Below are 22,932 nucleotides of genomic sequence, written 5' to 3'. Positions count from 1 at the left end.
AGCAATCCAGAATCTCAATGCAATTTTATAGTTGGGGCCACAGAGTAGCATTTTATACACTGGCCATTTTTTTCTGAGTAAATACAAAGTGATTAATTGACTAATATGACTGAAACTTTAGCTAAAATGTGGATAAAGGCTTGAAAGCAATTTCTAAAGAGAAATTAGCATTCCAAGTTACTTATTTTATGTTATTATTTCTTAGCCTCTAAAAAGTAAGACTTTAGGGGCACCTTGGTGGCTCAGTTGTTTGTGTCCAACTCTTGATTTTTGTCTCAGGTCATGATCTCAGGGTTGTAAGATCGAGCCCCACATTGGGCTCTGTGCTCAACGGGGAGTCTGCTTGAGATTCTTCTCTCTCTCTCCCTCTCCCTTTCCCCCTCTCCCATTGTTCTCTTCCTCTTTTTTTTTTCTGTCAAATAAAATAAATTTTTTTTAATAAAATAAATTTTTTTAAAAAGTAAAACTTTATAATTTGCCATCTAAATGTTGCTTCCTGATTGCTTCATTATCAAGTTAAATAATTGTACTTAAACATGCAGAAGACCTTTTCTATCATAATGATTAAAATGTATGTCTATAAAGAGGAAACATAACCAATAAGACAGACCATTTTCATTTCTATCCTATTTTTTAATAGATGACTGAAAGGCCATTTCCTGCACTTTTTCCTTTTTCTTATTTTTTTAAATTGTTGTAAGAACACCTAACATGAGACGTACCCTCTTAACAGTTTTTTTAAATGTGTAATACAGTATTTTTAATTTTGAGGCATAATGTACAGTGGATTTCTAGAATTCATCTTGTGTAACTGAAATTTTATACATGCTTGTTGACAACTCCCTATTAATCCCCTTCCCCTAGCTCCTGGCAATCACCCTTTATGCTTTTATAATTTTGACTTATTTTAGATGCTTCATATGTGTAGAATCATGCAGTGTTTGTCTTTCTGTGATTGGCTTATTTATTAGAATAGCATCTTCAGGATTCATCAATATGGTCACATATTGCAGGATTTTCTTCTTTTTAAGGCTGAATAATATTCCATCATGTGTATATACCACATTTTCTTTATCTGTTCAACCATAGATGGGCATTTGAATTATTTCTACATCATGGCTATTGTGAACAAACACTGCAACAAACATAGAGTGCTAATATCGCTGAGACCCTGACTTCAATACTTTTGAATAAATAACCAAAAGTGGAACTGATGGATGATCATATGGTAGTTCTATTTTTAATTTTTGAGGAACCTCCGTACTATTTTCCATAGTAGCTATACCAGTTTGCATTCCCCCCACCAACAGTAAACAAGGGTCCCAATTTTGGCTTTTTCAATGTGAGAGATTCTTGTTTGTTTGCTATGGTGGTTCTCAGCCATGGATGTACATTAGAATTGGAGTCACCTATGGATAAATCACCCCAGACTTACCTGGTTTTTACAAAAACTCCACAGGTGATCTCAGTCTGTGTACCTAGGTAATATCAACTGAAATAGTTAAATAAAAGCTGTAAATATACTTGTACTTTTTTAAATGTCCAGCTAACTAGTTAGCCATTATATGACATATTTGTAGAGATCTAGCTAATGCTTTAAACATGTAAACATGTTATGTTTAATTTGATAGCAAGGCGAATTTATTTTGATAGTTTTACAATAGTTTTTTTCTTAGTGACCGTTTACCCTCATTGGCAAATAATGTAACTTTCACCTTTATATTTTTAAGAAAATTTTTAAATCTTTATTTATATTTTTTTTCCATTTATATATACTGGGTTTTTTCTTAGATTACACGTTGTTTAATATTACATTATTAAAAACCAAGTTTAAAATGCCTTTTTCTTTCCTGGTGATTAGTAAATTAAAAAATTCTCTCAAATATTAGTAAGTGCTTACTGAGGAGTTTTCTTTTTGAGCATAGTATGCTTCCTTTTAACTATGTCCTGGAATTTATGTACCTTCCAAAGATTCTTGATTTTTAAATATAAAGTGCTTTTGACTTTTTTTCTTCCTTAGTAATTTAAGAAATTTTATTCTTAATTATGGTAAAATACTTTCATTGACTTTTTAACATTTCAATGCTTTTCTAAAGAGCTGCTCCTAGAAATGTAGCTAATTATTTCTGTATACCAAAGAAAGAAACATTAATCACTGCAATCTTGGAGTTAGACGAATAGGAGACACGGAATTCTTGAGTTCCAGAATAAATTCCCCTAGAATACCCACATCCCAAAGACCAGCATACATTCAACAAGATGTTAAGCTCATCAATTAATCCTAATAGAATAGGAAAAAGCTGGACTGTTTGGCTGTGTCAGTGTGAAAAACTAAAGAGCGCCATGCCCAACTGAAGGCACTGCCTTATCTGGTCTTCTGCTGTTCACCTGTCACTCTGAATATAGATTCTCTCTATAACTATAACCATCTGCCCCACTCTACATTATTTTATTTACTAAATTCCTTAAGTTATAGCTTTGTTGGGAAAACTACAAATTTAATTCATTTTTTGTCTTTGATTCCCAGATGTATTGTAGAAACTGAAAACTTAGAAGAAAGAGTAGCTGTGGTGAGTCGAATAATTGAGATTCTACAAGTCTTTCAAGAGCTGAACAACTTCAATGGTGTTCTTGAGGTTGTCAGTGCTATGAACTCATCACCTGTTTACAGACTAGACCACACATTTGAGGTAGGTTTGTGTAGGTATTTCTTAAATGAAGAATCAGGATTTTAACAATCATAGTCTTTAATTTTTAAGTGCCTCATCTGTCTTTTCAGTAACAGTTTAAAAGATGGAATTGTCTAAGTTTTGTATTGAGTTGGTTGTGCTTTTTAAATTAGGGATTCTCATTAAAATGCATTCACAGGTCCTAGGCTAGGTTTGAAGAAGAAAAACCTTTCAGGATTTAATTTATATGTAATGTACAATTAAGTGCTCTCGTAATTGTGTAAGGAATTGCAAGATAAATTAGATTTCTCTCTCTCTAACTCTCTCACACACACACACACACACACACACACACACACACACACCTCAAGTTTGTTCTAGGATCCACAAAGATAGTGTGTTTGAAACAATTATTATCATTCTTAGAATCAAACTGATACTGTTGTATTTGGCTTTATTTTTAGCCCAGCATTTTGGGACAAACCTGTGATTCCTTTTATAAACTTATGCTCCCAAAATTTCTTTTTTTTGTAGCAAATACCAAGTCGCCAAAAGAAAATTTTAGAAGAAGCTCATGAATTAAGTGAAGATCACTATAAGAAATATTTGGCAAAACTCAGGTCTATTAATCCACCATGTGTGCCTTTCTTTGGTGAGCATTTCTTGAATTTTTATTGTTTCTGGATATAACAAGACATTTATTTCATTAAATGACTGAATGTACGTACGTGTCATATGCCAGCAGAAAATACTTATTTAATAAATAATTAGCATGTGAATCACCATAGAATTTTACTCTATTAGGACTTTTGAAAAGGGAAAAATGTTCTTTGCTTAGCAAATTAAAATTATAGGTTTACTAATACTGAACTTTCCTATTTACTAATATTAAACCTTATTTATTCACAGTAAATTGATCTTTTAAGTGTACAAATGAATTCTATTTAGGATTTTTTATCCATCTACATGAATGAGATTGGTCTGTGATTCTTCTTTGTGTTGTATCTGTCAGCTTTTGTTATTATTATATTTACTTTGTAACAAGAGTTCAGTAGCTTTCCATCTTACTCTATTCTGGAATATCATGAAATGATTTAGCATTTAAACTTTGAAACAGGCCAACAGAAAAAGTGTATCTAGGCCTGGAATCTTTTATACGATACAGTTCTTTGGTAACATTTTCATTCCTTCCTTAATTTTTTTCTATTTCTGTTTTCTGCTACACAATTGTCTTATTATTTTATTTTATATATTTTTTAAAGATTTTATTTATCCATTCATGAGAGACACAGAGAGAGAGAAAGAGGCAGAAACACAGGCAGAGGGAGAAGCAGGCTCCATGCAGGAAGCCCAACGTGGGACTCCATCGCGGGTCCCTAAGATCAGGCCCTGGGCTGAAGGCAGCGCTAAACCACTGAGCCCCCCGGGCTGCCCTTGTCTCATTATTTTAAAAATACCAGTAGTCAGTTTTATCTATCTAAATTGTTCCTATTTGCAATATATCTTTCCCATTTCTATTTTTACTTTGCTTTTTACTTCAAAAAGATAAAACTGAAATGTAATTACTCTCTTCTTTTGTTTTTTATATCATGTATTACTTTTTATCATTATAATTTTTTTTTTTTTCCTGAGAACTTTTTGCCCCCTACACTCTTGGTAAAACTATTGGTTAATTTATTTTCTCTTTCTGGCAAAACATTTTCTTTTTAATTACAAAAGTACAGATTCAAGGGTACCTGGCTGGCTCAATCAGGTAAGCATCTGCCTTTCACTCAGGTCGTGATCTCAGGGCCCTGGGATTGAGCCATGTCTGGCCTCCCTGCTCAGTGGGGAGTCTGCTTCTCCCTCTGCCCCTCCCCCAGGTCATGTGCACACATGCACACTCACTCTCTCCCTCTCTCTCCCCCCCCTTTCAAATAAATCAATAAAATCTTTTCTTAAAAAAGTACAGATTCATCAGATTTAATTTTCAAAATGAAATATATCTTACATAAGATCTTGTAAGTTAGAAATGTTATACCTATCTGGGCACTACAGAAGATGCACAGACCTTCCACAGTTCCTAGAGGAAAGAATGTAAAGACAATTTTGATAAGGAGTTAAAAACAATTTTAAAACAATTTAGAAAAAGAAGAAGCAGATGCATTAAAATCTGTGTATTTCAAGTGTGGTGACTGTGGTGCTAGTTCATACAAGGGAGCCTTGGAAGAACCTGGGTAGGCCTGATATTCCTTTCATTCCATCTGTCAACAAATTCTTGAGTACCTATGAAGTATCAGGGACTATGCCAGGTGCATAGAAAAAGTAAAAAATACACAGTACTTGCCTGTGCTCCCTGAGCTTATGGTTGTACTACTTGTGATATCCTACAGCTTCTACACCTCCTACACCTCACAGAGGTGAACCAAAACTTCAGGGCCTATTCACCCAGCTGTCTGTTTGGTCCCTGCTACCCTATCACCCTGATTGGTGAGCAGTTAGTCACACAGACTGCACTCTCTAAACTATTCTCCATCAGACATATGAGCTAACATAACTGATCTTCCTAATGCATTGTTAAGTGAAAAAAAAAAACAGTTTCAGACCTGTATTTAGAGTATGGTTTCTTTGTTTTGATGTTGGCGATGTGATTTGGTGAGTGAACACAAAAGTGTAGCTAGTTTGATAGGTACAGACAAGTCACCTGCCAGCTTTCCTACCTACCTCTGCTTATCTCTCTGGTTATTGAGCTTTGCTGTTTCAAGGTCAGTTCTGCTGCTCTAAGATGATCTTTGCTGTTCCCCAGTTCCTGGGGTTAGCCACACAGCCTTTCATGGTTCTGACCAGAGGGTAGAACCAGGTGTTATTGCTGCTTCCTAATTCTGTATCGTCTATATGGTGGCTTGTAGAAATTCCTTCCAGATTCTTATCCTTAACTCTGGGGACTAGTTTTTTTGGATTTTTTTTTTTCCTCCTCTATGGGAGGGTCAGAGGTAGCATCTGACACTTTCACTCCCTCTGTCATCTTACCAGAATTCTCATTCATGTCTTTTGCTGGTGCTGCACCATTTACAGAATAAGTCAGGCAACTTCTCCTTCTGAGGCTTTCCCAGACTGTGGATCTATATCCCAGTTTTTCTCCACATACCAAAGTGTTCTACTTTTTATAAATGGGTATATGGGGATCCCTGGGTGGCGCAGCTGTTTGGCGCCTGCCTTTGACCCAGGGCGCGATCCTGGAGACCCGGGATCGAATCCCACATCGGGCTCCCGGTGCATGGAGCCTGCTTCTGTCTCTGCCTGTGTCTCTGCCTCTCTCTCTCTCTCTCTGTGACTATCATAAGTAAATAAAAATTAAAAAAATAAAAAAATAAAAAAAATAAATGGGTATATGTAGGCAAACATTTCCTCTAAGGTAAAAGGATATAGACTGTTCCTTTAGCCAAGTCTCACCTCCCTGCACAAACATCCAAGCCTGTAGCTTTGGCTTTGTTCTTTCCTTTCATACAGCTCTAATTTTGTGTCCTCCTCCTGCTTCTTCTCAGTCTGCCTCATTTCCACTCTTGTATCCTGCCATTTTAGGATTAACTGTAGGTCTCTTGCATCCTGAGCCATTCTTCAAATGCTTTCTCTTCTATTCTGAAATAATGTGCTTTTTATTCATTCAGAGATATTGTTGAATGCCTCTACCTGCCACGCTGGGTGTCAAGAATCAAGAGACAAATAAAACATAGTCTTATTCTCAATAAGCTCTCTTGAAAGAGCAGAAAAATAAATTATAGTACCATGTAGTAAATGTAATACTGCATCACAGAAATGTATATATTGAAGTATGTGCAAAGTGCTACATAGGAACCTAGAACCCTGAGCAGCCAGTTTTTCCTACAAAGATTGGGAAAGGCATCAGCAACAATGTAAACCTTACCCCTCTTCATTATTTATGTCATAATGCTCTGCTTTCCTTCTCCCCAGACAGCCATCACCAGAGCAGGGTATGTAAAATGATCTATTGAAAAAAATTAACCTTTACCCGTAGATGATATTCAGGTCTATATATCCATTTGTACTACATTTTTTACTCAGAAACTACATATACATATACATATACATATACATATACATATACATATGTATATGTATTTTTTTAAGAGAGAGAGAGAGAATCCGTGCTTAAACACTTTTTACTGATGGTAGTGTGTGATCAACAAAATTTGAATACATCTTTAATCATTTGCTCTTCTTTTAACTAGCCATTAATATGTCATAACATAATTTCCAGATTCTATCCAGAACGCTCCCAAAATGCTACGTGTAAGCATTTTCACAACTTTGTTCAAGTATATGCTGAACACATACAACGTCCCATAGTTTATTATCCTCTGTGTTCCCAGTGGCAGTCATTATACCCCCACCCGTTCAGTCAGGCACAAATCTGAGAGTCTTCTTTTCCACCTTGCTCCCTCTGCCCAGACCAATTACTCAGTTGTTGTAGAGTCTACCCCTTAAATATGTATGCACTTCACTCTATCACTGGAGACCCTAAGATAGCCCTCATTAGCTCACCAGGACTACATTTACTCTGCTAATTGCTCATCCTGCTTCTAATCTTAACTCCTAACCCATCTGGTTTCGTAGTACAGCCAGAGTAAACCTTCTAGAATGCAAAGATGCCAATAATCTCCTATGAATAAAAATTAAGGTCTTTTAAAAAAGGCTCCTCATGATTCCAATCCAGGTGCTGCTACCCACAAACTCTTGGGCCATCAATGTGGGACCAATGTAGAAGGTTGATTCCAGCTGCCCCTTAAATATGTTTACCATATGAATATGTTTGTCAGACTGAACATTGAGCTATGTACATCATGCAATGTAGTGTAGTGGAGGATATAACTGGCTGCAAGTAAAAGAGCCAAGTAACAGGCAGATGTAGAAAATAAAAAGCCTGTGCATATTAGAACACATGGTAAATCTGTCTTATGAATATGAATGTATAATCAAGAGTAGCCTAGGTGCTAAGAAACAGCCAACTAATACACTTAAAAACCAGATACTTTTTAGAACCAAACAGGCATTGGTATCTGTCATTTTGCATTATTGCTGACTTGTTCACGGAGTTTGAGTCATTTAATCTTTTCAGGAGTGTGGCCAAATATTCAGGTATTTGAAAGTGTGCCTCTGCTACAAAAGCCTTTAGAACCACTACACTATGATTAGAACAAAAGTGCCTGTTATTTTGTCCATTCTGCTCCTTCCGTGATGCACAACCTGCAGTGATGGGGGATTAGAACTAGTAATCCCTTGCCTATGTCTGTCCTCCTATCCTCCACTCTTCCTCCACCCACACACCAAACCCCTCTGGTCTAGCCACACACACAGCATGCTATCTCCGACTATGCCTTCCAGGCTTCGTCACAAACCAGTGCCTTCGTACACATTGCTGCTTTGCTTAGGATGCCCCTCTCTTACTCATTAAACTTTGCTTCATTTTTTGAGATTTATTGTCAACATCACTTCATCTGTGATGCTTTTTCTATTCCCACCAGCCCAAGGCAGACAGGCACATCTCTGTGCTCTCATAGCATCTTATGCATTACTACTGATATAGTACTTACCAAACTGTACTGTAGCCCACATTCAAAGCTCTGAACTCCTTGAGATCAGGGACTGTGTGTCTTGTTCATCTTTGTACTGCAGCACCTAATGCAGTGCTGGGCATGCAGCAGAGACTCAGTACTTGTATGCGGGGTGAATGAACTCAGATATTCATACACACTCTTTTCTTTCCCCAATGTCACAGTCAGTACTTTAGGGGGAGAGGCAGAAGCTTAAAAGAATAAGGCAAGACTGGCAAATCAGCATCAACAATCACAACCATCGCTAATTAAGTATTTGCTGTTGTCAGGCCCTATTCTAAGTCTATATGTAAATTTACTCCCTTATTTCTCAAAGCAACCCTGCTGTCCTCATTTTACAGATGAAAAAACTAAGGCACAGAGAAGCTAAGCAACTTGCACAAGACCACACAAGCAGAAAGCTGCAGAGTTGGCTCCAGAACATTTATGCTAGAACAGAAAGGAATTAAGGTGCTCCCCGCCCCAGAGGGCCATATAAAGAATGTGCAAGTGCCTGGATTGGGTTCCTTCTCCTCCTCCAGTGCACAACCTACAGTGATGGGGAAACAGGAGCTCAATTATGAGACTGCCACTCATCCTAGAAGTACTGAAGACCAGAACAGACATAAATTATATGCAATACTGTGTTTGATAAGTTTGCAGGTCCTTCTACATTCCCACAAGTAGGCCTATCCAAACAGTATTACCTCTGAATTACAAAAGCCAAACGAGCTTTGAATAAGCAGAAAATATGATCCTTTGAATTTAATGTTTTCCCCTTTGGCCAGAAATATGTGTTGTTATGTGGTGGGTTATGCTCAAAGTTCCTTTAACAAAACAGGGACTTGTGTCAAATACCACATGGTTTTGGAGGTATGGAAAATTGGTTATCCTCCTGATAGAGCTCTTAAAATTTGTTAAACTTGGTTTCCCTTTTTCTGCGTATTTATAAAATTTAAGTGTCACAGAAGAATTTGACATTTATAAAAATATTTCTCTTGATATTTAGCTAGTTTTTCATAGAATGGAAATCTGTGCTTTAAATCTGTGGTTATGGTGATTGAGATGGTAGTGTGATATGCTGACAATTACTGACAAAGAAAAAGAACTAACTGGTTCCTTTCTTATCCTTGAAATAATTTAATTATATCTTCCAGGAATTTATCTAACTAATATCTTGAAAACAGAAGAAGGCAACCCTGAGGTCCTAAAAAGGCATGGAAAAGAGCTTATAAACTTTAGCAAAAGGAGGAAAGTAGCAGAAATAACAGGAGAGATCCAGCAGTACCAAAATCAGCCTTATTGTTTACGAGTAGAATCAGATATCAAAGTAAGTTGAATTCTTTGAGGATATGTCTTTCTAATAAAGTTTATAAACCAGCTGATGAAAGTTGGTTTATTTCATACAGGTGATAAAGGAAAATAAAGTTAAAAATAACTCAAATTTTCATATGTTAAATGTTTTCATGAATTTCAAATGCATTTAAAATATTTAATATTAATAATTATTTCTTGCATTTATTTTAGAGGTTTTTTGAAAATTTGAATCCAATGGGAAATAGCATGGAAAAAGAATTTACAGATTATCTTTTCAACAAATCCCTAGAGATAGAACCACGAAACCCTAAGCCTCTGCCAAGATTTGTAAGCATTCACATATTTATATTTCTTTCATATTTATAGATTTTTTTGCAGTTATCTATATCTGGTTATATCATCACTACCATATGTGTTATACAGATTAGTTTCCATGAGGTCATTCAGGGATGAAGTGTACCTGTGATGGATAGAAGTAATGAATAAATGCTTAATAAGTATGCTCAGGAATATCCCATTTGGTTGGAAATAAGTGAGCATTACTATTAATATGAATAAATCCTGATAGATGAAGAAATTGGGCAAATATGTAAGTTGTTTTTGTAAAAAGAAATGTTATTTGAGATGTATTCTTAAAGGCAGGAAATTTGATTAAGTTATACTAATTCACTTAAGCATACTCATTTATGACTTTTCTAAAGTAACAACTTATGAAAACTTTTAACTACGAATCATTAGCCATAAAAATAACAAGTTTGGTTAAAGATACTTTTTGGGGGAAAGTAAAGTTTCCATTGTTTTTTATTACTTGTCAATGCCTGGCTAGTTTTACGTAGTGTCATCACCTCACTGGTCTGAATATAATCTGTCTTGTTCCTTCTTAAAAAAATAAAAAATCAAGAAGTAAATAAAAGTGGCTTCCTTAGTAACCAAGGTAAATTTCAAAGTATCTGTGAACTAAAGCTTATGCAATTACCTCGCAAGAAAATTTCTTAAGGCCTAAAACCTTTTTTTAAAAGATTCATTAAAAACAGCAAATTAGAAGTAGCTATATAGTCTTGCTTCAAAGAGCTTTGCTAATAGCACTCTGTAAGAAAATCATAAAACTAGCATACACACACAGATGAAAACTGAAGCAATTTAATGCATTTGTAAATAGCTCAAACAATTCCAACATCACAGTATTACAGCATCATAAGGTATTATAGTTCATAATCATGATCCTGGCTTTTCCAGCAAGGTTAAATTAGTTCAACAAGGTCTGTTTAAAAAGCCAGGGAAATCTACAGCATATCTGAGAAAGATTCCCATTCAAAAATATCAAGATAACAAATATCGTAGTATTTTTAGGACTAAGACTCCGCTATTTAAAGAAATCCATTGCCTACTATTTTAGGTAGCCAAGGCTTTATGGAAACGGGATGTTAATATAACTTGGACACTTTGATTTTAATCATTTGTTTAGTAGTGATTTGTGGTTTTCGAAGATATTAGTTGAGTTTTACCAGGCATACAAAAAAACCTTCCTTTCTGTTATGGTATTATAAATAATGTGTTTCTTTTGATACGTCTACAGCCAAAAAAATATAGCTATCCCCTAAAATCTCCTGGTGTTCGTCCATCAAACCCAAGACCAGGTACCATGAGACATCCTACACCTCTGCAGCAGGAGCCAAGGAAAATTAGTTATAGTAGAATCCCTGAAAGTGAAACAGAAAGTACAGCATCTGCACCAAATTCTCCAAGAACACCGTTAACACCTCCTCCTGCTTCTGGTGCTTCTAGTACCACAGATGTTTGCAGCGTTTTTGATTCCGACCATTCGAGCCCTTTTCACTCAAGTAGGTGCTAAAATTTTAAGTGCTTTAAAGTAATTGTTAGTATGATATGTGCTTGAGGTAAAAAAATATATATAACTTTTTTATTTTTTGTAAATTTATAGACAAATACCGTTTCAAAATATATCATTATAAAAATATAAAGCAAATTCTAAACTCCAGCAACTTACAATTTTTTTAAAACCTGTTTGAATAGCCCTCTTTAAATTTGTTATACTTTACCAGAAGGCCTAGTGATAAAATTGGTAATTTAAACTTGATTTGAGCATTTGTTTTCAGTTGGTGAATTCAAAACGCCTTCCTTGTATCTAGAGGAAACAAAGATAACTCCTAAAATCTGCAAGGATTGTCAATCCACTGCTTTAAATGCTGCCTCCAAAATTATTATATTTGAATACCACTCAGTACATCATTCCCTTTTCACCAAACTCTATAGGTTTCAATTTTTGCAGCAAGTATCAAATTTAATCTCCTATTTAACCCTTTCTCAGTCTACACCATCTGGCAGATGCTGTATAGCACCCGCTAATACACTGCCTGTGCTTTCAAGCCCAGCTGTACAGATCTCACAGACTGCATACTACTGCTCATTCCTTTCTGATTTCTAGATCAGTGCTGTCTAGTAGAAATATAGCGTGAGCCACGTAGGTACGTTAAATGTTCTATAGCCACACTTACGAAAGCAAAAAGAATAAGGTGAAATTGATTTTAATATATTTTATTTAACTCAGTGTGTGTAAAATATTATCATTGCAACATGAATTCAAGATAAAAATTTATTGAGCTATTTTACATTCTCTTTTTGTTCTAAATTGTCAAAATCCAGTATGCATTTTACACTTAGAGCACACCTCAACTCAGACTAGCCACATTCACATGCTTAATCCACATGTGCCTAGTGGCTTCCAAACAGTAGAGCTCAGCTCTAGCCCTTTGAAGAGGCTACCTTTTATATGAGGGTCACCTTGCTTCCTCTAATTTTCTAATTAGAAATTAGAATTTCTAATTCCATGTGGAGCTTTAAAGCTCTAAGAATGCATGAACTCTTTCCATTTGTTCAGAATTAAAACTTGAATCCCATCAGCTTTACCCCTCTCACAAACACTTCCACATGCTCTTCCCATTGGCTATCTCAGATCAATGTACAGACCAATTCCTAGTATCAGACAGAACAAAATCCAGTCCTGAGAAGACAGCATGTCGTTATTATGGGGGAGGAGGTCAAGGAGCCAGGTGACCTAGGAGTTAGGAATCTGGTTGAGGATCTCAGTCTGCTAGTGAGCTTCTCTGATTTTTAGATAAAAGACATTTTCTGTGCCTTCTGGAAATCCAGCTAGATTTTTGAGGTTTCTTCCAACTCAGAGAACCTAACTTTTTAAATAAAAATTGACTTAAAATTATTCTTCAGAGGTGTATTATTTTGAGATTTGGCCCAGAATCCTATCTATTTATTCATGTGTTGTACATACATTTGTAGATGCCCAGTAGTATCTCTTTTTACCACCTAAGGTGTGTTTGTTTTGAGAATTACTATATCTTGGCTTCATTTGGCTACTGGGGATTTTGGAGTCCCGTTATAAACCTACTAAAGCTATCAGATATCTTTGTAAGTTCAAATAAACATCAGGCAAAAAAAGAAAAAAAATCCCACTTATATTCCCCAATTCATAAACCCTCTAAAATTAAGTAATAAAACCAGCACTTTTTATTATATCCAACCCCAAATCATGATTTATTCTGACCTATTTAATTCTTTGCAGGGTTTTTTTTTCTTAGAGCAGATAGGTGTGGTCTATATTATGAAGATTCCCACATAAATAAATGATTGAAATCACATGAAAGCTATCAATTGCAAATTCTGCTTCTCTTAGTTTAAAAAGTAGCTAAAAATGGAAGAGGAGGGAAAAACAGGAGATAAGCACATTAACATTCCCTACTGGTGCTAGATCTTTAAAGCAGTTAAGTCATAGAGGGAAGAAGGAATCACTTTGGAATGCAGTGCTCTGTCCTACACAGCAGTGGAACAGTATTCAGCAGCTGGACAGGTGGAGGAACCACTGGTCCAGGAGTTAGGCTTTGTAAGCTGAGCTTGGAGGGTTTGCTCAATTTCGCTTTCTTTGTGATAAAACTTTTACGATTCTCTTTCCTCTGAGTAAAAACTGAAAATAACTTTTGAAATTAGAGAAGCCAGCATAATATAAAATCATCTGTGTGCTCAGTCCCTTACTTAAAACTTACCTGTGGGCCTCTGTGTAGTGAAGGTTCTCATGTGCTCATGACCCCAATTCTGCTTAACCAGACCCACTAGTACTGTGGGGGTCACTGGAGCTCCCAGCTTGCCAAAAATGTTTCCACCACGGAGAGACTTCCTACATCCTCAGGGCCTGTCAGGAAAGAGCTGCTGTGCCTACATTCTTAGCTCATCTGAACATATTCCACTTGATACATAGCAGCAAAAGTATCATTGCCTAAGTTTTTCAAAAGCCAAAGCTTGACTAGGATTTTTGATCAGTTATAGTAGTGCTTTTTTGCTTCTAGTTTTGTCTTTCAAAATAGTTTACTTTAAAACCATAGCTAATTAATCGGCCAGTATCTGTTACGTGTCTCACTCCTTCCCAAGCACTTACACATCACATCTCTTCTGGTAAAGCTCATAATCTTACTGAGAAAGGAAAAATAATCATAGTACGAAGCAAATCATAGTTAAATGCTTTAACCATTGTTAAATGCTATGATTCTCTTTGTACTATATTTATTTTTCAATCTCAGTAAGATTGCAAGCTTTACCAGAGAAGATACCTAAGGGCTCAGCAAAATGCTAAATGAGTGGTGAAGACACAGTGCTGTGGAAGTTTACACAAAGATGATCACAGAAGGGGCAAGAGTGGTCACGGAAAGCTTTGTGGTGAGGACAGAGAAGTAAGGAAACTGGCCACCCACCTAGTCAGCTTCCTACACTCTCCCACTCAAAGCCCTGCTCCACATCTTGGCCTGGCCAGCTCCACCTTTGAGGTGGTCATGACAGTCTCCATAACCAAGGGAGAGGTCACTCAGCTTGCTGCTTTGTTTCTGCTGCCATCCCAAGGTGGAGAGGAGGAGGAAAGTGTTCTAGGTGCCTTCCTGTTTGAAGATTGCCTGATCATAGAAGGCAGCCAGAGGTCCCACCGGTCTGTCTACTGCTGATGAACTTCAGCTCTAGGACTCAGGAGAAGAAACTTTAACCAGAAAAGATGTATTCCAAGCATTTCAAGCTGGAATGCAAGGCTTTTCTTCATAGAAGATTGTTGTAGGTCTCTGCCCTCCCCCCCTCATGAATAAATAGATAAAAAATAAAAATCTTTAAAAAAAATAAAGTAAAAGCTTTCCAGGGGGATTATAATGTGTAGCCAAGATTGAGAACCACTGATCTTTTGTCTGGGATTTGTACTTAACAAATTAATACTACCTTTTTTAATTAATTGGGTTTCACTATTAAGTCATTATCCATGAATTTGTTCGGTTCCTAGCTAGTATAGAATTTCTAGTATATATTTCTTGATTAGGGCACGAATAATTCTAAGAGGTTTTTTTTAGCATTTTACAGACAGTAAGACCAAGAAATTCATTTAAAATGACAAATCAGGGGCATCTGGGTGGCTCAGTGGTTGAGTGTCTGCCTTTGGCTCAGGGAAGCCAAAATAATCCTGGGGTCCTGGGATCGAGTCCCACATCTCCCTATAGGGAGCCTGCTTCTCCCTCTGCCTGTGTCTCTGCCTCTGTGTCTCTCATGAATAAATAAATAAAATCTTAAAAAATAAAATGACAAATCAGAAAAGTGCCCTTACTTTACCACACACATAAGCCTGCACCATCCATATATATAAATATGATCCAAGTCAAGTCTGTGTATGTACAGTGGGTACACATAGGTATAATTATTCTTTGTAAAAGCCTGCATTTGTAGCTATCAGAAGCTTTGTTTTTATTTTATTCTCTTATTGTACTAAGTGTACTACCAAGTTCTTGAGGCTTATCTCCAGGAGGCATATTTATTTCTTTTCTAAGAAAAGTGGAAAAAAACATGAGTAGGGAAACACTAGAGGTAAATACTCCTTTACCCCTGTCCCATCATAGGTGCCTAATAAATAGTGGAGTGAATCACTGACAGAAAGAACAACAGCTTCGTTTAACATCAAAATACAAAAATTATTTTTTATCTTCTGAGAGATAACTTACTAGAATTAATGGATTGCTACCCTTGGTAACAACCATGGCCTCTAAATAAACTATCAGTCCATAAGGAAAGGAAATTAATGGGATAGATTGTTGGAAATTGGGGCTGTGTGGGAAATATACCCACCATATCTATATAAATAGCAATCACATTAATAATCTTGCCAACTGAACCTGAAACATAAAATTATCCTTGTTCTGACCAAAGCAGCTAGAAAAAAACAATGGTCCAAATTATCTGAGTGATTGTTGTACAAAGAGAGGGAGAGAGGAACCTGAACTTTTAAAAAAATCAGCTGAGATTAGTGTTACAGGAATTATTCTAGTCTCTTGGATATTATCGCTTTAATATGTTGGTAATAGGAGGCAATGTCACATAAACAACTATGTAGATTTAGTACAGATCACTTAGCCTCTTGTCTCAGTTTTTCTACTTTAATGCTCTTGGGGCTTTGGCTTTTATGGTTTTCATTTTTTTTTTTTCTAGAAGAATTAATACTGTTGAAATTAAACATCCTAAATTTGTCAGTGAGTTTCCTGTATAAAATGTGTCTAAGTGCCAAATATATATGAAGTGTTCAAGAATACAGAAGGAAAAGGCTATATGCCTTTCAAGCTTGTTTTACAATATCCAAAGCTATAATTATTTTGCAATAAGAATATATGCTCCAAGAACATTTTCAAAAGTATATAATATTAGTAAGAAATTCCCCTTTATTTTTCAATTTATATAACATAAATTCATTATTTATTACTTAACTTCACACATTTGAGTTTTCAAAAAATCTCTAGTAAATGACCTGTTTCTATAATGTCCAGCTGAATTCTTTGCTTGAATTGGGTTTATACATTTTTTAAAAGTCTTCCACTAATAGAAGATATTTTAGTTTTCTCATGAATGCTTTTCATTTAAATATTATGACATCAAGTAGAATCTAAAAGAAATCTTCAAAATTCCCAATATGATATTAGCTCAACATAATTCTTTATTTTTCTCAAAAGTAAGAAGTAGTGAGCTTTTACTAAAGACTGCTGTACCATTCTTTACAACTAGAATAACAAAAATTATATTTTTATCAGAAATGCATTTTTACAGATGAGTTGAATTTATCAATGAAAGAAAAAAATCTACTCTTTCTTGTTTCCTTTCACAGGCAGCGATACCGTCTTTATCCAAGTTTCACTGCCCCATGGCCCAAGTTAGTATATTTGGTTTAAGACTCATAATTCTTGCTTTGGCTTTAAAAGTTAAACCAAGTGTAACCTTCCCTGCTAAAACTCTTCTTGGGTCTGGCGGCATTGGTACATTGCTTGCAATATCATAGAAGCGAGGGGTTCACTCGTGCTATCTTTTGATCCTAAATGATTTGCTTCAACTTATATACTTTTCATGCTTTTTGTAAAACCTATTTTCTCTTTTGAAAAGAACATTATTATATGGGTGACTTCCACATTTAACCATTTCTCTTTTCCAACTATAGAGTTCTAAATATATTTTAATGCTCAACTTAAAAAAAAAAGCAAGAGCATGCATGCGCAGATGGGAATGCTGGCAGCTATGTGCAGTGTCTAAATCACAAAATACACTTAGCCTGGCAACAGCACAGACTATAGGCAAATGACTACTACTACTTGACTTTAGAAGAACTATCTTATAATTGTAACTTAATTTATATGGCCTAAATATTCATCACTGTTAAGCAAAATAAAGTTATACTGTAGATATTTGCTTTTTTATTTTTAAAGTCAACTAACAATTCATCAAATGATTCCATAAGTTTTAAGCTAATAGATTAGTGGGTTATGCTGCCCTTCATACAAATGATTTCAAAATGTATACAATGGAAAACATTAGTTGTAAGCTAAATTAACTTCCTACATAGTCTCCTAAGAAGAAAGGTAGGTGACCAAAATGTTGCTCATTTGAATAATATCAGTACACAAAGCACTCTTCTAAGTTCTATATTGTTATAACTTTTAATCGACAAAATAAAAGCTATTGGTACTTAAAGGAAAACAAGAACCTCCCAAGTATAATTCTGATCCTTTATGTATTTTCATCTTTTTTATACTTTGCATAAACTAACAACTTATATAAATGTTGTCTCTCAAAATGTAATTACTTTATGCCTATACTACGCCCGTGTCATCATAAATGTCTATAGGATAAGTTCTAATAAGAAGCTTTACTTACCTTTTTTGTGCCAGTTCATCAACTCACTCTTAAATCAGGTTCACTAGATTCTAGTGTAATTTCTGTTTTTATCAGGGCTGCCTCAGTCATCTTAAATAGCTCTATCACAATTAAAATTTTTGGATTAGAGTATGATTAACCTGATTTTGCTCACTCACCAAGGAGAGCCAGCCCATACCTAGACAAAGTGAGGAGACCCTTCCTCCAGACATGAGATTCTCTCCCTGGCACCCTTTGAGAAAACTGCTCAGGAGAGCAGTTAAGATCAAAAACTAATCCCAAGGACTATCCAGTAAAGACAAGGAAATTCTATACTAATAAAGTCAGAGAAAGAAAGTGAGCCCATAACAAAAAACCTAATAAAATTACCATTCCAAAAGTTTTTAGTAGTTTGCTGTTTCTCCCAGATTCTGAGAATAATATTGAAATTAAAAATTCCAGTAAAAAATTAACAGTGGGAATGTTATTTTGTTCAAGAAGCAAAATAACAGAATATCTTAGGCAGTTTTGTTTGTTTTTTCTGAAAATTCTGCTAGGAAATTTCTGCATGCTTTTAGAGCAATTTGCTTTAGTAAAGGAAATCCTATTATGTACTGGTTTATTGAACTGCTTTTGATAATTCTGTACATTTCTTTTAATAAATATAAGCAGTTTCCAGCTAAGCCTTTACAGGATTAAGAGATGAAATAGAATACCTGTCAACTTTTTAAAAAATGTAACACCCTACAGGATCTGCTTCAGTATCATCTATAAGTTTAACCAAGGGCACTGATGAAGTACCTGTCCCCCCTCCTGTTCCTCCACGAAGAAGGCCGGAATCTGCCCCCGCCGAATCTTCACCGTCTAAGGTAAGTAGAATCCTGTCATCTTGACACTGGAGTCATTATGGTTACAGTAGAATCATGTTCCCACCAGGTTAGGCTGAAACTTCAGGGTAGCTGAGCTTAATAGAGTGTAGACAAGAACTAAATACAATTTACCCTGCAGTTATGTTTATTTATTTTCTTCTGAACATAGTTTTTTGGTATGTTTTAAGAACCCTTATAAATCTAAATTATGGGTACTGTCAAGGAAAAAAACAAGCTTAATCTATAAAGAGTAATGTAGTCTCAAGCAGAGACTATGCAAGGAAAGAGAAAGAAGCAAAGAGGTGTGAAGCTTTGTATGAAAGCACATTTAAAGTGAATCTTAAACATTACCTATCTGAGCCCTTAACAGATCTGACATGCTTTTAAATGGGATTTGCCTGATGATTCTGGGTTGGAAGAGACCTTAACAGCTTATAATAGCCTTTTTTTCCCCAGTTGTTTAAGCTTCTTTCTTTGCCAACTCTTAACTTGATTCAGGGGTTCTCAAGTGTCCAGAGAACAGAGCACCTGAACAAGTCAAGACACTCTTTGCAGAACATCAAAAAATGTTAATGTAGTAAGTTTTAAATTATAAGATTAACTTATGTTAAATTGTAAATGATTTTATACTAGACTGATAGGTAAGCAGTAGCAAGCGACAAAATGTTGAGAAAAATAAAAACTTAGAAAAAAAAAATCTTAACAAATTGGTATTAAACCCTCATTTAAAACATATGGCAAAACCCCCTGAACCATACCCAGGGCTCTACCAGTTGTGTTTTTGAAAACCCCAACTTAATTCATAATATGTTTGTGGTACTACATCAATTATTAATAAATTTGTGTTTTATTCTTTTTCTCATTTGTGTCAGATTATGTCTAAGCATTTGGACAGCCCCCCAGCAATTCCTCCTAGGCAGCCCACATCAAAAGCCTATTCACCGCGATATTCAATATCAGACCGGACCTCTATATCAGACCCTCCTGAGAGCCCTCCCTTATTACCACCACGAGAACCTGTGAGGACACCTGATGTTTTCTCCAGCTCACCACTACATCTCCAGCCTCCCCCTCTGGGCAAAAAAAGTGATCATGGCAATGCCTTCTTCCCAAACAGCCCTTCCCCTTTTACACCACCTCCTCCTCAAACACCTTCTCCCCATGGCACGAGAAGGCATCTGCCATCACCACCATTGACACAAGAAGCGGACCTTCCTTCAGTCACTGGGCCGCCTGTTCCTCCACGACAAAGCACTTCCCAACATATCCCTAAACTCCCTCCGAAAACTTATAAAAGGGAGCACACACACCCATCTGTGCACAGAGATGGACCACCCCTGTTGGAGAATGCCCATTCTTCCTGAGTTTCTCTGTTCTGGGATGGACGTTTCCTAGCCCCAGCTCCATGGCTGGCAATAGAGGGCACTGAATGTGCCAGCACTGAGGAGTTAAAATGACAACTCCAAACACTAACGCCTCTCCTTCGGGATGCAGTATGAGACAATGAACTTGAACCTAGACGTAATTAGAACATGAAAATGGTATTCGTTCAGAATATGGAAAGACTGATCTAGAGGAATTGGACAACTGATTTCACCTGAAAATCAAGTGAAGGGACTGTTTCTAGCCGATAGGCAGGGGTCCTCTTTTTGTGAAGTGATCTTTATCATTAAAGGGATGGAAAACACAGTCTAGTGTCCAGCAGGCCCACATGATGACAGTTTTTGTAATTCAAAATATGCACTTTTTAAAAAGAAATCTTAAACAGGGATCTTCATATCTCCTTTGTTTTCCTTTGCTTTTACTCATCCTACTTTAGAATATTTTCTTAAAAATCATTCAAAGGACTGTGAGGAGTGGCTGTGCTGCCTGACCTTGTTGGCGTCAAGGCCCAGCACTGTGCCACAGTCCTGTTTACAGATTATTACAGTGAAGTGAATGGGTACCAAGGCTTCACCAAAGAGGTACTTTGTCTTTCTTCCTTCCTTCCTTCCTTCCTTTTTTCTTTTCTTTTCTCTTTTCTTTTTCTTTCCTTCCTTTTTCTTTTTCTTCTTTCTTTTCTTTTTCTTTCTTTCTTTCTTTCTTTCTTTCTTTCTTTCTTTCTTTCTTTCTTTCTCTCTCTCTCTCTCTCTCTCTCTGTCTCTCTTTTTAGGAGTAATTATACTAATTTTAAGAGCATTCCCCCACCCTCCCTACACAAACAAAACATGGTGGTGTTGCCTTCAAACCAGATAAGTTTTGTGTCATTAACATGACAGAAGAACTTTTTTAAAAATGTAACTGTCATGTATACGATTTACATTTAGGAGACTGTTAATCTATGCTAGATTGTTATTTTCCCCCCTTCTCCCACAAAAGTTTACTGGTAATCCATGTCATGGCTCATAGCTGTCCCTCTAACCATACTCTGGAAATGTAGTCACCCAGTGTGAAAAGAACCACTTGCTGGGCATCACTGACACCATTCATGTTTTACTGATAGTTGAGTAATCAGCATATCTAGAATTACCTTGCATTGCTGAAATCATGTGTATATAGTGAATGTTATATAATAAACCTGGCAGGTCTGTTTTAATTTAATTGAATAAAGATACAAATACTTTGTTTGACTGGCATATATTAAATTATTATATGGAGAAAATGGTTGATTCTTATTTCTTTCAGTTGAAACACACACACACACACATCACATGCAAACACTAAGCATAAAAGCACGTATTGCGGTACGCCGTGGTTTCTAGTTCTGGATGTATGTATTTCATTTTAAAGAATGATCTAAAGTTACAGTTTGGCATGTAGGAAAAAATTTGGTTAGACTAGAATGGGTATTTTAAGCAGAACTTTGTTTTTTAATTTCCTAGGCAACATGTATACAGATTGTTATATTAAACATTCTACCTTGCTTGAGGTCTTTGCTCTATTCATAATAGAACATCTACCTACATCATTAGTATCATAATATGGATTATTCATTAAGCATATGTACTGATCTGAGTCTAACCAATACTGTGACTGAAATGCATGCAATTTGTCGAAGAGAAAACGTTTTATTAATCTCTACTACAATGTCTGTGAATTGTGCAGTGTTCCATCATTAGAGAGTCATCAGTGTCTGCATGTGTCTTCAGAATAATGAAGCAACATCTCAGCAATTCTGTTAACCATGCCATTAGAGACATTTTTAGAAGTGCTGCATCATGGTGGAAACCTAGTACTTTAATAATTTCCTGTGATCTTTATTAGAGCATTAAATGTACTTCACCAGTATTACAGTATATAGTCCTTTAAGACTAGAATGTTGATTGCATCATCATTAAACAATCCATCCTATCATATCCTTTCTTATTTGTTAGAGTTGAATCTTTTTTTGTTTAATATTTGTACCATTCCTATTATGGTAGCCATTTTTCTATCTGTAAAATGTCTCCTTTTAAAAGTCTCCTCCAAAATTAATTTCAAATCTACTCGTGTACACAAAGTGTTCATAAGACCATTCATTCAACAAGTGTTTATCTACGCCTACTTACTAGAGCTGCTACAATTAATCCTAGTGCACATTCCAGAATCCCTCATGACTTTTTATTAGAACAGCCTCATTTTCCCTACGATTTCCCTTTCTATGTCTTACTGATCACTTCTCTTGGATTATCCCACCTCATTTCAAATGCGAGCCTGAGAAGTCACATGGGAGCCCATTCACAATCTCCCTGGCCAGTGTGTCAGCCTTCAGCAAGGCTTTTCAACTCACTTGATCATGTATAGAGGAAAAGTTCAGATTTGGTTTCTAGTCATGATTCTCCCGAAGGGAACCATTCTTCTACCCCCAGTGGTTCTAGGAGACCACTTCACTGTGCATCAGCATTGTGGATAGAGGATATTTTTATTCTAAAGTTGACATTTGGGTAAAAATATTTTCTGCAGTGGTAACGGATTAGAAACCTTTCCATTGGAGGCCCTTAAAGAGAGGTGAGAAAACTATCCTTGCCTTCTTCATATGTGAACTAGCCGACAAATTTATTCTTTGTAGTAACTAAAATATACTTATTCAGGGACAAGAAGTGGCTAAGAAGAGAAATGCATCACCACTCAATTCTGCTTTTGAATCCAGTACATTACAAGATAGGGCAGCATGACTATTTATAAACCACAATCCAAAATACGGGACATTTCTTTTAGAAATGGAGATGTTCTTAGAAGTTTCATTATCTTTGGAGCACAAAAATATTTCAAGGTTGAATTAAGTGGGCTGATTATAACAACAGA

At 36.0% G+C, this 22,932-nt stretch overlaps 1 protein-coding gene across 3 annotated transcripts in view; it reads left to right on the top strand.

Moving 5' to 3' along the window:
• SOS1 (SOS Ras/Rac guanine nucleotide exchange factor 1) overlaps positions 1-22,004 on the top strand; it is a 146,482-nt gene extending 124,478 nt beyond the window's left edge. Inside the window, exons 16-23 of one of the 3 annotated variants that reach the window (XM_025454107.3) lie at positions 2,528-2,690; positions 3,204-3,321; positions 9,418-9,590; positions 9,788-9,904; positions 11,154-11,418; positions 16,782-16,826; positions 18,551-18,669; positions 19,542-22,004. In XM_025454107.3, coding sequence (XP_025309892.1) covers positions 2,528-2,690; positions 3,204-3,321; positions 9,418-9,590; positions 9,788-9,904; positions 11,154-11,418; positions 16,782-16,826; positions 18,551-18,669; positions 19,542-20,033 — 1,492 coding nt within the window. In that variant the 3' untranslated portion in view covers positions 20,034-22,004. Of the gene's footprint in view, positions 1-2,527; positions 2,691-3,203; positions 3,322-9,417; positions 9,591-9,787; positions 9,905-11,153; positions 11,419-14,184; positions 14,335-16,781; positions 16,827-18,550; positions 18,670-19,541 lie in introns of those variants that run through there. The other 2 variants (XM_025454108.3, XM_049095776.1) reach the window with 2 other exon arrangements.
• Positions 22,005-22,932: the final 928 nt, after the last annotated feature.

Source organism: Canis lupus, chromosome 17 (assembly GCF_003254725.2).
Source record: "Canis lupus dingo isolate Sandy chromosome 17, ASM325472v2, whole genome shotgun sequence".
NCBI classification, from domain to species: Eukaryota; Metazoa; Chordata; class Mammalia; order Carnivora; family Canidae; genus Canis; species Canis lupus.
Note: the sequence above shows the minus strand (reverse complement) of the source record. Positions and strands in the feature narration are given on the sequence as shown.